This window comes from Podarcis bocagei, assembly GCF_964188305.1.
Source record: "Podarcis bocagei genome assembly, chromosome: 10".
In the NCBI taxonomy this organism is placed as follows: domain Eukaryota; kingdom Metazoa; phylum Chordata; class Lepidosauria; order Squamata; family Lacertidae; genus Podarcis; species Podarcis bocagei.
Window position 1 is genome coordinate 63,924,432 of NC_138135.1, and position 15,651 is coordinate 63,940,082.

A 15,651-nucleotide genomic window follows, 5' to 3' on the forward strand; every position below is an offset into this window, starting at 1 on the left:
AAAATCAAACTCAATCAGTCAATCAATATAAGTTTATTGTTCTAGCTAAAGGCCATGACAAACTCGCAGAAGCAGTACCAATAAACAATACAGATTATAATCCATAAAGATGAGCCAACAAACAAAATTATCAACTGATTTGAGAAAAATGTTTTAATATGCAGTGAGAAAAGAACACTTTAATATTGGCCAAGGATTATGGTAATAGTTCTAACGCCTCTCTCAAGAAAAATAAATTCAAATTTATGAGATGATTTGCGCGATTATTGACAGGGGGAATCAGACAAAATTTGTTACGTACAACAGAATTGTTCACAGATGCTCACCCAACTTGAAAATATTTAAAGGCTCCAGGATGGAAGCCAGAGGAAGGGCAGCTGTTAGTTTAAGGGGGCTTCCTTCCCTTCCCACCCCCCATGGCGCCCCCCAAATTTGGAGGTTCAGAACAGCATCATAGGAAGAGGAGAGGGGGGGATTGAAACAATCAAAATAGTGCAATGTTGAATTCCTCCCCCAGTTTCCCCCTTATGAAAACACAAACTTTCTCCCACTCCCACCTTTTTTTTTGTTTTTGTTCTTAAAGAGAGATGTATCTGGCTTAATTGCTAACCGAAAATATATTAGCCTAGCAGCTGAGACATGGGACAAAATGAATCACACACTCAATTTTCTGATACGTTTAAAGTTCCCTCGGCAGCCACAAAGGATACCATTCATATTACAGCTTTCATTATGTTTTGCCAGCGTTAAGACAATCAGACTGAAAACGGTAGATGGGAGGCCCAGATTTTAAAAACCAGATGTTCTTTGAACCGGTATTTATTATTTTTTTCCAGATTTTGATTTGTTTTTAAGAGACAGAATACAGCACAAAGAATTTGGCCCAAGTGAAACCCACACGGGTTTCTGCTGTTGCCAGCCTCCCACAATTCACTCAGCGTTTTTTAGCTCAGGGGCGAAATCGCACACAAAATCACACACTTAAAAGAAGAAAGAAAGGAAAGTCTCACCTCTTTGAAAGCCTCCCTGAACTCTCCTCCGGGAGCCATTCCCAGCTGTTCTGTGATATGTGCAGAGACTTTCAGTAGCAGCATTTGCATCAACCCAGACATGACTCCATTCTATCATAAGAAGAACCATTAAAAAGAACGGGTTAACCTTTTACAGATTACTAGAAAAGACAAGATGCACGGTGCCATTAATAGCTGTGATGAAACACAGCTGGCGAAGGAGTAAAACACCAAGTCCGCCTCTGGGAGCTGATTTATTGCTGAACACAAACCCCCTTATTTCAACATGTATATATACAGGATCGTTGCTAAGAAGCCTTTTAGACATCTGCTAATTTGTTTCCTTGTGGAGGAACAGAGTAGAAAATAGCACTAAATTAACCCGTCTGGCGGCGTAATATTTATTATTTCTACCCACCCACCTCTGCCTGAGAGAAGAAAGTGATTTAAGTATGCAAATAGCAAGGGTAATTCCTTGCATAAGTTTGCAATTAAAACAGACTGGCATAGACTTATTTACCTATTGCATAAAAAGGGGGGGGATTGCAACATTTGAACAATTTAGAAGCACACACACACACAGTACAAACAAAGCTTTACACTGAAAGTGTAGAAAATACTTAAAGCATGTACGTAATAGTTTCAGAGATGAGGGTTTTAAAAATTATTTTTAAACCTGTCAACTCAGCTAGCCGAGGAAGTATATACAGTGGTACCTTGGGTTAAGTACTTAATTCATTCCGGAGGTCTGTTCTTAACCTGAAACTGTTCTTAACCTGAAGCACCAATTTAGCTAATGGGGCCTCCCGCTGCCGCCGTGCCGACGGAGCACGATTTCTGTTCTCATCCTGAAGCAAAGTTCTTAACCTGAGGCACTATTTCTGGATTAGTGGAGTCTGTAACCTGAAGCGTATGTAACCTGAAGCGTATGTAACCCGAGGTACCACTGTAGATGCAAGAAAATCTCATGTCATGTTAGTTCTTGCTATTCCTGCAACTAAACAGCCTTCCCACTGTGTCCTCCCTCACAAGCAGATAATCACTGGGTACCAGCCTCCTTACTTAGTTGCCAAAAATGTACATTTGGTTTCAGTTTGATATTTACAGAAGATCTTTTTGCCAGATATCTATTATCTACTTTTACACAAGGAATGTGGAGGGTGTTTTGTAATATTAAGCAGGTGACTGTATTGGATAAAAGCATTGGACAAAGTACCATATCTTTTAGGTTCACACTGAGAAACATGCTGGAAAACAATTCTAGCTCACCCCTGGAGAAAAACTAGAAACTCCTGTGTTCCTGCTTTCTTTTGTGTGGCAGAGTTTATGTCGCAATGCTGTGAAAAATGATCCAGGAAGGAGAAACTGTTGCTTTCGTGCTGAGTCACAAGTCAATGGCTAACCATTCTCCTCGCTCAAACTTAGGCAGTAGTTTTCTGTTAGGCAGACAGCTTTCCAAAATGCCAACAGATCTGCTCTCAAGCAATGGATGTTCCCGGGACAGACAGAAACATTTGCAAGGTGAAGTCTTGCTTGCCAAGGGCACTGAGGAAACTTCATGGTGTTGAAGATGTGCAACACACATCAGTTGTAATTTTACAGCTTTCCTGACTGTCCAAATCCATCTGATTTCTGAAATCTACTGTACATAGGACATAACCCTTTGCTAAAAACAGAACGTGATGCCTCGCTTTGGCCGTCTAAATGTTTCTCAGTTGCATGCAGAGTTCCTCTGTGAATTGCAGCTCTGTGTCTCCCAAGACCTCTCAGCACCCTTTACATACTAAATCTCCTGGAGCATTTACTAAATTAGTCACCTAATTTTTTTTTTTAATTTCTAAGTTGACCTCCTTTGTAATGTTTTATTTTGAAATCTTTAAGATAACATTTTAGTTTTCTGTTAATTATGTTGCTTTGACTGTATACTCTATGTTTGACTTTCTTCAGAAATGCTTGATTCTGAATTGCTTTATTGATGTTTTAATATGCTGTAAACCACTTTGAGATTCTTCTTAAAAATTAAAAGCAGTATAGAAATGAAATAAATAATAAGTGTTTTTTTAATGTTATGACATTTTAAAAAGAAAAGTGTTATCCTGCAGCAAAATTAGACATAAATAAACATTTTTTCTAACAGAAACAGAGATTATCTGAAATAAAACAACAGAATATATAAATTGACTAACTAGAATGGCAATTGTGATATTATCACTTGCATATCTTCTACAGGAAATTAGTGGCAGTTCAGGGATGTATTTTTACATCTTTGAAAAGCTTACTGAAGAGGCAGCAGGAAGTTCCAGATACCAGTGTAGTGTGCTGGACTAGAGTCTTGCTTTCAGAATGTATAAAACAAATAAAAGTCTAGCCATTTCTTGCCACGGGGGAGAGTCTCTTTATTTGACTTTTGATTAAGAGAAGATTTTCTGCTGTTGCAAAGGACCATATTTTGTTGCACCATCCTCCTTTAGCTTCCCCCTCTAGCTGTTTACCTGCATGGAATTTTTGCATGGGTATCATACTGGACTTTAATCCTGTTATTTGGTTTTACATAAACGTACAGTAGAGCTCTGCTCCACTGAAAACCTAGTCCCTGCATATCCCTGCTTTTATAACACTCCCTACAGAACAAAGCCCTGAATGGGATGGCTGTGCAATTAACTGCATGTTCATACAAGCCTTGACTGCGCCAGATTATAAAAAGTTAGGAAAGCGGTATTTCAATTTCGCATACAGGCGGACAGATGATTTTGTCACTGAAGAACTCCTACCTGTTTTATAGCTTGCTGAAGTTTCTCCAGATTGATTTCTTTGGCTTCCTTTAGCAATGTCTTTTCATCCATTTTTAACATAGAAACTCTGTATTGGCACAGCTCAACCACGACCACATCAGGCTGTACTTCTTGTATTGTCTGAAAAATACGGATTCAGTTGCATGCTTGCAGTACTGATGTTTTCCTGGGAAAAATCTCCCAAGCATATAGTAGCAGAGTCCCAATCCACAAACTATTTTTTAAATAAAACTGTTTTTCATTTATGTTTTGGAGGAGAATATAAGGTTTCGCATCTAAAAAGAGAAAAACTCTCAGGAAAGAACGTATTTGTTTATTAATTACACATTTTTGTATTTTGCTGTTACCAGCTCAAGGACTTTAAAATATTTCAGGAAAAAGAAAGAATATTGCCAAACAGTAAAAACAAACAAACTCAAGAGATTTTTCAAAGCCCTCCTCCTGCCAATTTACCCATATCAGCTCCCCGCAGAGAAAACAGGAAACTGACCTCCTCGTTCCCCATAATTTCTCCACCTCTGCATAAATTCTACCCAACTCCTGGCTTCTGCAGCTTTGTTTGAAACATGGATGATAAGATTATCTCCTCACAGGTTTATAATCAGGATGAATAATATGGGAGAAGACTACAGTATACATGATAGAACCTCTGCACAAATTGGTTCTATATAAAGTTATCCACGACGGCAGCTACATTCCCAACCCAAAATGTAATCCTTTTCCGTGTTACAAAAATAGTCAAGGTGAAGGTGATTGACTACATGGAATTGGCAGAAATGACTGGCAGAATCCGAGACCAGGGAGAAGAGTCGGTGGAAGAAGATTGGAAAAAATTTAAAGACTATCTACAGAAATACTGTAAAATTAAGGAACGTTAAAAGGACGTTGGACAGAAAATAAGTGGTGTTAGTAATAAGATTAATAAGAATATGTAAATTTGGATTGATAATGACGGAAATTATATTTCTATTATAGTTTAAGATCTTGAGTAAAAGTAAATGACAGAGGGTAAGGATTTGCTAATTTAAATATTTGAACTGGAATACAGAAAGGGAGGTGTGAGGAGGTCAAGAAACTAGTGAGTATATTTTAATATAAGGAGATATAACCTTTTTCTTTGTATTCTTCTTTGGGTGGTTTTCATTGGTGTATGGTATGACTTTTTTATTTGTCTGTTAACTGTTTCTTTGTTTTGCTTTGTATTTTCCTTTTATTATATGTGTAATTCTATCTGTTTTATGTGTTTTATGTTTATAATTTGTTTAAATTTGTTTTAATAAATATCATTATATATAAAAAAACAAAAATAGTCAAGGTTTCAAAGGTGAACTTCCGGCCCCAAGAGGGGTGGGGGGAAAGCTTTTAAGGCCCCAATTATTTTCTTAAAAAAAGATTTACCTTCACTACATCTCTTTTGCTGCTATCACTGAAGTGAGCAGTGCCAACAACATATACTTTGGAGCCCTCCTCAGTGGAAAGTTCGGTCACGGTGCTTGGGAGGCTGGGCTTTTGCTTCCTTCTCTTCATCTTCATCTCCAAAAGTATTTTTATAGCATCTGCATCAGCTGCATATAATTTGAATAAACAAACTCATGTTTAGTTTGCGTATTCATCTCCCACTTTGCCGCAATGAAAAGGATATGAATCGAACACAGTCGTACTTTGGGTTCTCCAACGAGATCCGTTCCAGAAGCCTGTCTGACTTCCAAAAACATCTGAAAACCGAGGCGCGGCTTCTGATGGGCTGCAGGAGCTTCCCGTACTCAGTCGGAAGCCGTGGAAGCAGCAGTCGGACGTTTGGCTTCCAAAAAAACGTTCGCAAACCGGAACGCTCACTTCCGGGTTTGCGGCATTCAGGAGCCAAAACGTCCGAGTCACAAGGCGTTTGAGAACCAAGGTACGACTGTATAATGTTTAAATGGAGCCAAAACGTTCAAGTCACAAGGTGTTTGAGAACCAAAGTATGACTGTATAATGTTTAAATGGAGCCAAAATGTTCGAGTCACAAGGCATTTGAGAACCAAGGTATGACTGTACAATGTTTAATGGGGCCAGGTTAAAGTTTTGACCATAAACATTCTGGTGACAAATGGGAGGGTTTCAGGATAAGTGTGTGTGTGTTTGAAAAATATCCCCAAACCACCACCTTCCTTGCCCTTTTTGTGCCCTGCTCACTTCATGTTTGCAGCAATGTTCCCCCCTGCCTGGCCCCAATCCAGAGCCGGTGCCAATTAAAAACAAAAACACAGCAGGAGTTTCTCATAGAAGCAATACCGTCACAGTGCTAATCAGATCTGGCTGCATGAAGTCGCCAAGCCATACCAGAGGGACGGGGAGGCTTGCTTCCTTGACTCTGAATAGGAGGGCATTGTCAAGATAATTCTCAGCCTGTTCTCCATGATCAAACTGGGGATGGTATAGGGGGTGGAGCTGAACTTTGCAGAGGCAACTTTTTCACAAAATACTTCCTGCTTTGGCGCCGACAGAGTTTATAATTCATGTGATATACAGCATTAACCTTTGTTTTAGGAACAGTCTGTTTTCTTACAAGATCTCTACACAGGATAACATTAATGCTATTATAAATATGGCATTATACTTTTATTTTTTTGGGGGTAGGGGAATGTAAACTGCCTTCAGAGGACTGTACGGCCCTAAAAGGCAGAACACAAATCTCTGAAATAAATATATGGATTAACTATTTGTAGCTGTTTTATCACATTATTTTATAACTGCCTTCCCTCCAAAGACCTATTTTGTCCTCACAACAACCCTGTGAAATAAATTTAGCTCAGAAATGCTAATGTGGTTAGCATCCTTGGTACCTAAGTGCGCAGAATCAGCAACATCCCAGCAAGAGAGTAATTCTCTACCCAGCATACTGGGTTCTCCATAAGCAGCTTGATGATTCCATTGGGGCTGAAAATATTGCTCTACAGAACTCAGCTCAACTGTTTTAAGTAAACCATGAAATTCTGTATCGAAAGGCAGGGCAAAAATATTTCAGCTAGTCATCTAATTAAAATAGGGTCCAGACACATTGCTGGCAATAATACTCCGAAGAGAAGATGTGGTGCCCATGGTGCCCTGCCTCCTCATTAACTTAAAGCACAATCCTATGCATGCTTTCTCCAAAGCAATTTCCAGGGTTCTCAATGGGGTTTAGGCGGGTGGTGCTGTGGTCTAAACCACTGAGCCTCTTGGGCTTGCCGATCAGAAGGTCGGCGGTTCGAATCCCCACGATGGGGTGAGTTCCCGTTGCTCTGTCCCAGCTCCTGCCAACCTAGCAGTCTGAAAGCACGCCAGTGCAAGTAGATCAATAGGTACCACTGCGGCGGAAAGGTAAACGGCGTTTCCATGAGCTCTGGTTTCCGTCACAGTGTCCCATTGCATCAGAAGTCATGCTGGACACATGACCCGGAAGGCAAACGCCAGCTCCCTTGGCCTGAAAGCGAGATGAACGCCGCAAACCCATAGTCGCCTTTGACTGGACTTAACCGCCCAGGGGTCCTTTACCTTTTTTACTACCTAGAAAGTGTGTTTAGGATTTCAGGCTTAGACCTTGTGCCCATGCTAGTTAAGTATTCCAATGTGCCTTAGGATCTTGCCCACACATGCATTACAACAAGATGGCAGCCTGGACTGTACCACTGCAGATTCATTTTTGAATGCCTCCCGAACAAGTAAAAACAAAAACATCAAAGGAAAAGGTCCCAGCTGTCCACTTTCCTGGTTGCCACTGGTCCTCTAGAGACAAGCACTCAAAACACGACTATCATCACTTCACATACTGGAATGGTGCAGTCCATTCTAAAGTGGTACAGTCCATTCTACCAAGCTCTGCCACTGCATAGGTAGACCAGACTTAACCCTCACCCACCCCAAACTCTAGCCATTAACTGCTTTAAGACAAGACGTAGGAGGCAAAATGGCTTTGCTACCCACAACTATTACATACAAATATTTGACGCAATGCCCGCAGCTTCCTTCGGCCCATCTCCTTGCGCCTCAGGTGAAGGCGCTGGTTCTGCAGCCATCTGTGTTGGATTAAGAAAAGGGGTGAATTGTGCGAGTGGAAAGAAGAGCTTGAATAAAGCATGTTCTGTGCACGGATAAATCAACGATTATAACAAATGCTAGAAGCTGATAAACTTTAAACACAGTCTGGGCTACAAGGCAAGTTTGTTTTGCATCTTGTAGCACAATTACTTCACTTTGTGGAGATCTGTGCTAGAATGATGTGGCTGTGATTTCAAGTCACTAACAGCTCAAAATACATCTGTAGGGTTTGTGTGAGGGCTCAGCAAAACAAGCAAGCTATCTCTGCTATCTTGCTGGCATAAAATAAACCCATACTGCTTTCTCCATAGAAGACAATGGGTGAGTGCACACATTTGCTCATTGGGGTGTATTAGTGGTGTTAATAATAATAATAATAATAATAATAATAATAATAATAATAATAATTTTATTATTTATGCCCCCCCATCAGACTGGGTTTCCCCAGCCACTCTGGGCGGCTCCCAACAGAATATTAATACCACGATAAAACAGCAAACATTAGAAACTTCCCTAAACAGGGCTGCCTTCAGATACAAAGTAGTCATGAGACATGTTGGGTTTTTAAATAAAAATAAATAAATAAAATTCCCCATAATGCAACACACCCATAGATTCACAAATTACATAAGGCAGAAATGGGAGCCTGTGAACTTACAGATTTGAAAATAAGGGACCAGCAGCCTCGAAAATAAGGGATCAGCAGCCAAAATAAGGGATCAACAATTACTTTGATGAAATACATATTTTGTTGCATGCAAATGGCTTTAGATACCTATGAGGTCCATAAATTACCATATTGCATATATTCAACACAAAAAAACAGCAACAATTTGTTGTTGACAAAGGACAGCTGGCCATAGAAAGGGCCCCATTACCTTCGGTAGCTTATTTAAGGGACATCATCAATAAGGGACAGCAGCGGGACATGGCGCTGGGATAAGGGACTGTCCCGCCAAATAAAGGACGCTTGATGGCTATGCACTAGGGGTTATTTTATAGTGACATGAGAACTAGCGCCGCTTATCTATCTCCAAAAGAAGGACTGGCTCCCATCATCCCTGACCGTTGGCCATGCTGGCTGAGGCTGGTGGGAGCTGGAATTTAACATCTGCAGGGACATAGGTTTGCCCTTTCTACCCTGGATAAGGCAGAAGGCTGCAGAGCAACACAATACGTTAAACTTCTTATTGGGTTAGTTCCTGCCTACAAGTAATACATGCCACAGTAACTCATGCTTCTCTTTCAAAAGATCTCAGGGTGCTTTGGTTTTCTGCTTCTGCAGCTCAAGCACAGCAGCCCCTCAGAAATTTTGTTAAACCAAAATGCCCAGTGAAGCGTTTTCCGCTCTCCACACAGGATGTTGCTGTTCCCAAAATTTACCTCCTGCTGCTGTTCTCCCTCCATCGCGAGAATGTTCTCTAAATTCCACCAGCCAGATCAGACCTGCAAAACATTAAAAGAGGGGTAGAGTTCAGGGGTAATAATCAGCAAGGTGCGGAGAATGCATTTAAAAAGATTTAACGATTGGCTAGTGTTTGGCAGTATAGATCTGCACAAATGTTGTTACTGAAATACGCAAAAGCGGTGATACACGACGTAACGATTGTCTCTGTTGCCAACCTGGCTTTTTGTGCCTATTGATTCATTCAAAAAGGTGGAAAGATAAATATATAGGGAAGCCTGAGGTTGAACATTCTGTCCAGAGGCAATTAGCAGGAACGTGAAGCTTGGTCAAACATACTTAGAGGCCACATTTCAGTTACTTCCTCTCCTTCTTCCTCCTGAAAGAGAACCCATCTTCCTCGTGTCAGAAACACAAGAATACAAAGAAAGCACTCTCATCTGCTCAGCTGGTTCAGTATTGTTTCATAAACCATTTCCTACCAACAAACCCCCACAGCATAAGTCAAAGCACACCATACATCTGGTTAAAAAAAGATAATTCTGCAATAAACGTGTTAGTCATTAGGATGCTAGAAAAGCTATTTTATGCATCTAAAGTATCAGACTAACCTAGCAGGCTTTCCGAAAGTTGTCAAGAGTTCAAAGTTGTTGGTTTTTAAAATAGATATAAAAGGCGCATCAGAACAACTTCTTTAAAGCCAAAACTTTCACCAGCGGACTGGGTGGTATGTAGGGCTGGCAGATATATCGATACATCATCCAAAACCGGTTTGAAGTCCATATTGTGATATCAGTTTCATAATTTTTTTAGAACATATTTTTATTAACCAATTTCAACATAACAATTTGTCAATCCTCATAATCAATTACATTATTCCCCCCTCAACCCTCCCTCTCCCCCCACCAAGGACTTCCCTTAGTTCCCCTCCCTGATTGTTTTCTGCATGTTACAAAACTGTACAGTACATGTCCTTGCTTTATCTATCATATGTTCAACTAATAAATTTGTGAATGTTTATTCAAAACCTGCCAAAGAGTCCAGTTCATTTTGCTGTCTTTTTAGATAGTTTGTAAAAAGTTCCTATTCTTCCTTGAAGTCACAGGTGTCCTTTTCACGCAGTTTATATGTTAATTTGGCCAGTTCTGCTTAACTCATCAATTTTTCTTGCCACTGTTCTTTCGTTGGGACTTCCTCATTCTTCCATCCTTGTGCTATCAAGATTCTTGCCACCGTTGTAGCATACATAAAGAAGTTCTTTATTTTTCATGGCAGGTCTTGTCCTATAATCCCTAACAAAAATGCTTCTAGGTTTTTTTTACAAATGTCAATTTAAACTTTTTTTTTTCAATTCATTATATCAGTTATATCAGTTTCATAATTTTTAAGCTTGCAATATATTGCAAACATGGTGGGTGGGTGGGTGGGTGGGTGTGTTATGCAAAAACCATGAAGCTAGCCAATGCCTCTATATAGCTCCATTCTTATTTCAGGTATCATGATATATCAGTATATCACAATGCTTAGCTGGTGGTATATCATGATGTTGAAAACTAGCTATCACCCAGCCTTAACGGTAAGCTTGTGGCACATGTGTCAGTCCTAGAATGTGTAGTATTCTTGGATTGGAGCAAGAAGAGTTATATTACTACCTGTCTTGTCTCTGCAGTTCTACTCCTAGTTCTCTGACATAGTAGGCAGCAGGCAAAAGTTCATCCAAGTACTGCACATGTACTTTAGCTTACAGTACAACGGCACACCCATTTTTAACCCCTTCTTTTTGCACACACACTCGCTCATCAGGGGTGAGCTGTAACAGTCACTCAAAGCACCTTGTATGAGCACCTTGTAGCAATCTGTTACCAGCAGTTAAGCCCAGGGTGATCTGAAGTCTTTGCATTACTAGAGAACTTTGAACAAGCACAAAACCCGTTTGCAGCAAACGTCGCAAAGTTGTCTTTGCGCAAAAAGAGCAACTCATTGAACTGCCATGTGGTAGGGCCCTCACAGGTAAATTTTTCAAAAGCAAGGTTATCCAAATTTTCGTTTCCCGTTACCACTGAATATCCTGAGCTTGCCAACGAAGCCGTATCTGTGTTGCGATAATTTGGGCAGTGCGTAACTTTGCAAGACAGGTTTTTCAGCAGTGACTGCTATGAAGGTGAAACAGAAAAGCAGGCTATGTTATCAATAACGAGACTACGTTTGACATACCCTGCAATATGCAAGCTCAGCCATCGCATGGATATGTGCCATAATGGCCTTTAACATGAACAGAAAAATACTCGTGGTTTGTTATAGCTTACATGGCTTGTGCAACCATACACTTTAGGGCTGGGCGATGTTGGGCTTTCAACATGGCGGTGTTTCGTCAGCCAAACATTGTCGCTTGGCAATAAGCTGAGATGTTGAAAAAAGCTGCACTGGCCCCAGCCAGGTGAAACTGCTGAAGGCAGTTGAGGTGCCTTCACCATAGTGCCTCTTGGTCTGCGGCCAATACAGCTGGTCCCAGCCTGTTGCTCAGCTGGAGGGCGGAAAGGCTCCTGTCCCCAGCTGAGTGAGCCCTGAGGCCTTCGCTGGCGTGGGGGGTGGGCAATCTACCTTGTCCGCTTGCCCCCCACTCCCCAAAGACGGACCAGGCGGCAATAGCCAAGCGCACAGAACCTGTCAGGCTCTGTGTGTTTGACTGCCTTCGCCTGTGCAGGTCTCTTTCCTCGTTCACCCCAGGAGGAAGGACGCAGCCCACCCTCCCAAGCGAAGTCTGCAAGGCGTGGGGTGCAAAGATCACCCCATCCACACCTTGTGGAGAGGGGCTGCTGGAGAGCGCTGAGCCAGCAGCAGCATCAAAGAGTCCCTACACCACTTGCCTGCCTTCCACTGGGAGGAAAGGCATAAGATACCCTCCCAGAGGAAGGCAGCTGGACAGTAGCCATGCAAGGCCGCAGCCCCGATCCCACTCCTACTCTCGTGCAAGCAGGAGTGGGGTTGGGGCTCTCTCAGCTGGGAAGGGCAGGCTTCGCACTCCTCTCCCATAATCAGTTCTGAGTTCCCTCTCCAACCCTCCAGAGGAGAATTGGGGAAGTGAGATGGCAGAAATGGGAAATCTGTCTGCACTGGTCCCAAACTGCACTAGTCGAATGCCACCCTCTGAATAACTTGTATAACTAACATTAACATTTCAATGAATTCCGCATGAACCAGGGCGTTACATACATCTCTGCTTAGGATGCCTCAGATAATGGTTATAAAACAGTCAAACGTGCAGTTAAAATCCATGAAACCAACAGCTGCTGAAGACCTGGTCCAAGTCTACCCGGGAACAGCTGTGGGCAGGATCCGTGCATTGCAGGCAGCTGGATTAGGAGACCATTGAAGTCCCTTGCAACTCTATGATTCTAACCTAAGGTCCAAAATTTACGTGACAACAAATCAATGGGTCACCACACCAGGTAAATGCGGACTTGTTCGTCATCATACCAAAAAGGTTGGGAACCGCTGTCCTAAAAATAACTAATTCTGTTCCCCATGTTCACAATGGCTCATTTTTAATGCTACTTACTTTTGGGAATGATGTGTGATAGGATATGTCTTCTAAGAAGCAACACTTTACTGTAACTATAGAAATTAAGACTTGTACACAAGGAAGATACGCGCATGTACAACTATGCTTTGTCAACTACATCCAGTGCCCATGATTTTAATGTATTTTTCAGCTGTGGCAAAGACAGGAAATCAAAGTTTTGGTTCAGTTTTCCTGAACGGCAGGGATATTCTCAGAAGCTTTCAGGAGTCAGCACTTACGACTACTACTCCCATGCAGAAGGATACTATCTTAAGTGCAAACAATGGAAAGGAAAACTGTGTATTTAATGCAATGTGTAGCTTGGCCTTGGTCTTATGGCTTTGCATAGCAGCACCTGCTGCACCAGTCTCTTGCAGACGCACACATCAGGATCATCTAGCTCTAGACAGATAATGAAGATAAGAGCTGCCGCAATGAGCTACATCAGAGGGGTATCTGGCCAAGGGGGTGGTGAGTACTGGGTGAATCAGCGGAAGCTTCTCGGAAGCAGAACAACTGCAGCATAGCCCTTCCTTGGCTGGAAATGGACCAAGCAAGATTAGGAATTGCGCTGAAACATCACACCAAGTTGATGGGAATGATGGAGCCACATTCAATGAGCTTCATGGCTGAGTGGGGATTCGAACCCAGCTCTTCCAGGTCCTAGTCCAACCCTCTAACCATTACGCCACACAGGCTCGCTTGTAGAGGGGATAAAAGGTGAGGAAGGGTAGGCCATTTCTGCTGACTGCAGCACTTTGCAGAAGGACAGTAAAAAAAAACACAACCACACACACGCAGCAAATGAAAGCAACGAAATCATTATACAGGTACAGTGGTACCTCGGGTTAAGTACTTAATTCGTTCCGGAGGTCCGTACTTAACCTGAAACTGTTCTTAACCTGAAGCACCACTTTAGCCAATGCGGCCTCCTGCTGCTGCTGCCGTGCCGCTGGAGCACGATTTCTGTTCTCATCCTGAAGCAAAGTTCTTAACCTGAAGCACTATTTCTGGGTTGGCGGAGTCTGTAACCTGAAGCGTATGTAACCCGAGGTACCACTGTATATAGTTGTTCTGAAATAAATCACCGCATTTTTCGCTCTATAAGACGCACCAGACCACAAGACGCACCTAGTTTTCGGAGGAGGAAAACAAGAAAAAAATATTCTGAATCTCAGAAACCAGAACAGCAAGAGGGATCGCTGCGCAGTGAAAGCAGCAATCCCTCCTGCTGTTCTGGCTTCTGTGATAGCTGCGCAGCCTGCATTCGCCCCATAAGACGCACACACATTTCCCCTTACTTTTCAGGAGGGAAAAAGTGAGTCTTATAGAGCAATAAATACAGTATGTCCTTCGTGCAGTTCCATGCCTAATATTTTGTAGGCAACACTTCTTTACAGACCATGTGCTTTGGGTTCTCCTTATGCCCTATTCTGAAGTTAAACTGACATGTGTGTATCCACAGCAGTAAGGAGAGGAGGAATGGCTGCTGGGAGGAGAGCAAAGAGAAGAAACACCATGGTGCATCTGCCGCAGCAAAACCAGATACCTTTTCTGCCCCAGCTGCAACAAAACATGTCACTCCCATATCAGTCTCTACAACCACAGCAAGAGCTGTAACTCTCCAGCTGTTTGTCCCCGAAGCACCACTCTTCCATGAGATTATAGAATTATAGAACTTGAAGGGTTCACCTAGTCTAACACCTTGCAATGCACGAATATGCAGCTGTCTCTTATAGGGATCGAACCTGCAACATTGGTGCAACCAGCACATTGTTGTAACCAATGGGATGGATGCCAACAATTGATGTGTGAGATCAACACACGCTCTGCCTCTGCATGCATATCTGCAGGACAGCTGCCTTTGTATGTACAGTTGAACACACACCTATGCACACTAAACCTGTGGACACTAGGAGTGCTAGACAATATGCACAACACCAGGGAGACTTGAAGCTGAGACCACCTGCTTTCCATTCACACATGGATCTTGGTCTTACGCCTGAGTATAACTTCAGAAAAAGGATCCACTGTAGCTTACCACTATTGAAACCCATGGCAGACTGTGCTACATTTAGGTTTCAAAGACATTCAACATCAGCTGGTTGAATATAACAGATAAAAGAAATCTCTACAGCAAACAAATTTTTAAATCTGCCTTGCCACCCAACCCTGAAACTTGATTTTTTTGCTCTTATACAAAAATTGCAGCCCTAGAATCTACCAGGGTAGGGCAACTGATTATACATTTGTCTTGCTGTTTTCTGATAAATACCAGTGTCTCCTCTCCTTTTATCTTAATACAGAACCTACTGGATAGATAATAGTAAAAGTACTTTTCCAACTTTGTTGAGAATGAATATTTGGTTCCTAAATAATTTTTTTCCTCAAGCATTAAATCAACCAGAGCAAGAAATGAGACTTCATCATCAGACCAGTCACACTGGCTTTGAACCAATGGAAGTTCTTCAAAATACTTGACGTTCACTAATGCAAGCCAAGACATAATTAAGACAGTGGAACGATCATCCTGACGAGTTCGTCTCCCATCAAACCAGCTTGTCTTCCCAGCTCACGATTATCATTTTATGTGCTTTCCAGTCCTTATGAAACCTGCTGAACTAGACCAAGGTCATATTTAAGGGGAGGAGAAGCAAAAGCTACTTAAGGATAAAATACATGCCACTAATCCACCACGCAGGGGAGGAGGATTGGAAGGCCCAGTCCAGAACAGTTCCACCACAGCTGTCTGATGGTACCACCACTCTGCTGGTGCAAAGCTCCCCCGTTCTACCCACCAAAAGTGCGGGTGAGTGGAAATAT

General features: G+C 42.0%; 1 protein-coding gene across 2 annotated transcripts in view; it reads right to left on the reverse strand.

Annotated features, from left to right (window-relative positions):
• Positions 1–15,651, reverse strand: part of TRABD (TraB domain containing) — a 33,005-nt gene that overhangs the window by 12,455 nt on the left and 4,899 nt on the right. For both annotated transcript variants that reach the window (XM_081211800.1, XM_081211801.1), the window contains exons 2-6: positions 9,245–9,307; positions 7,761–7,839; positions 5,201–5,367; positions 3,782–3,922; positions 1,011–1,121 (exon numbers count right to left, since the gene is read on the reverse strand). In XM_081211800.1, coding sequence (XP_081067926.1) covers positions 1,011–1,121; positions 3,782–3,922; positions 5,201–5,367; positions 7,761–7,839; positions 9,245–9,268 — 522 coding nt within the window. In that variant the 5' untranslated portion in view covers positions 9,269–9,307. The remainder of the gene's footprint in view (positions 1–1,010; positions 1,122–3,781; positions 3,923–5,200; positions 5,368–7,760; positions 7,840–9,244; positions 9,308–15,651) is intronic.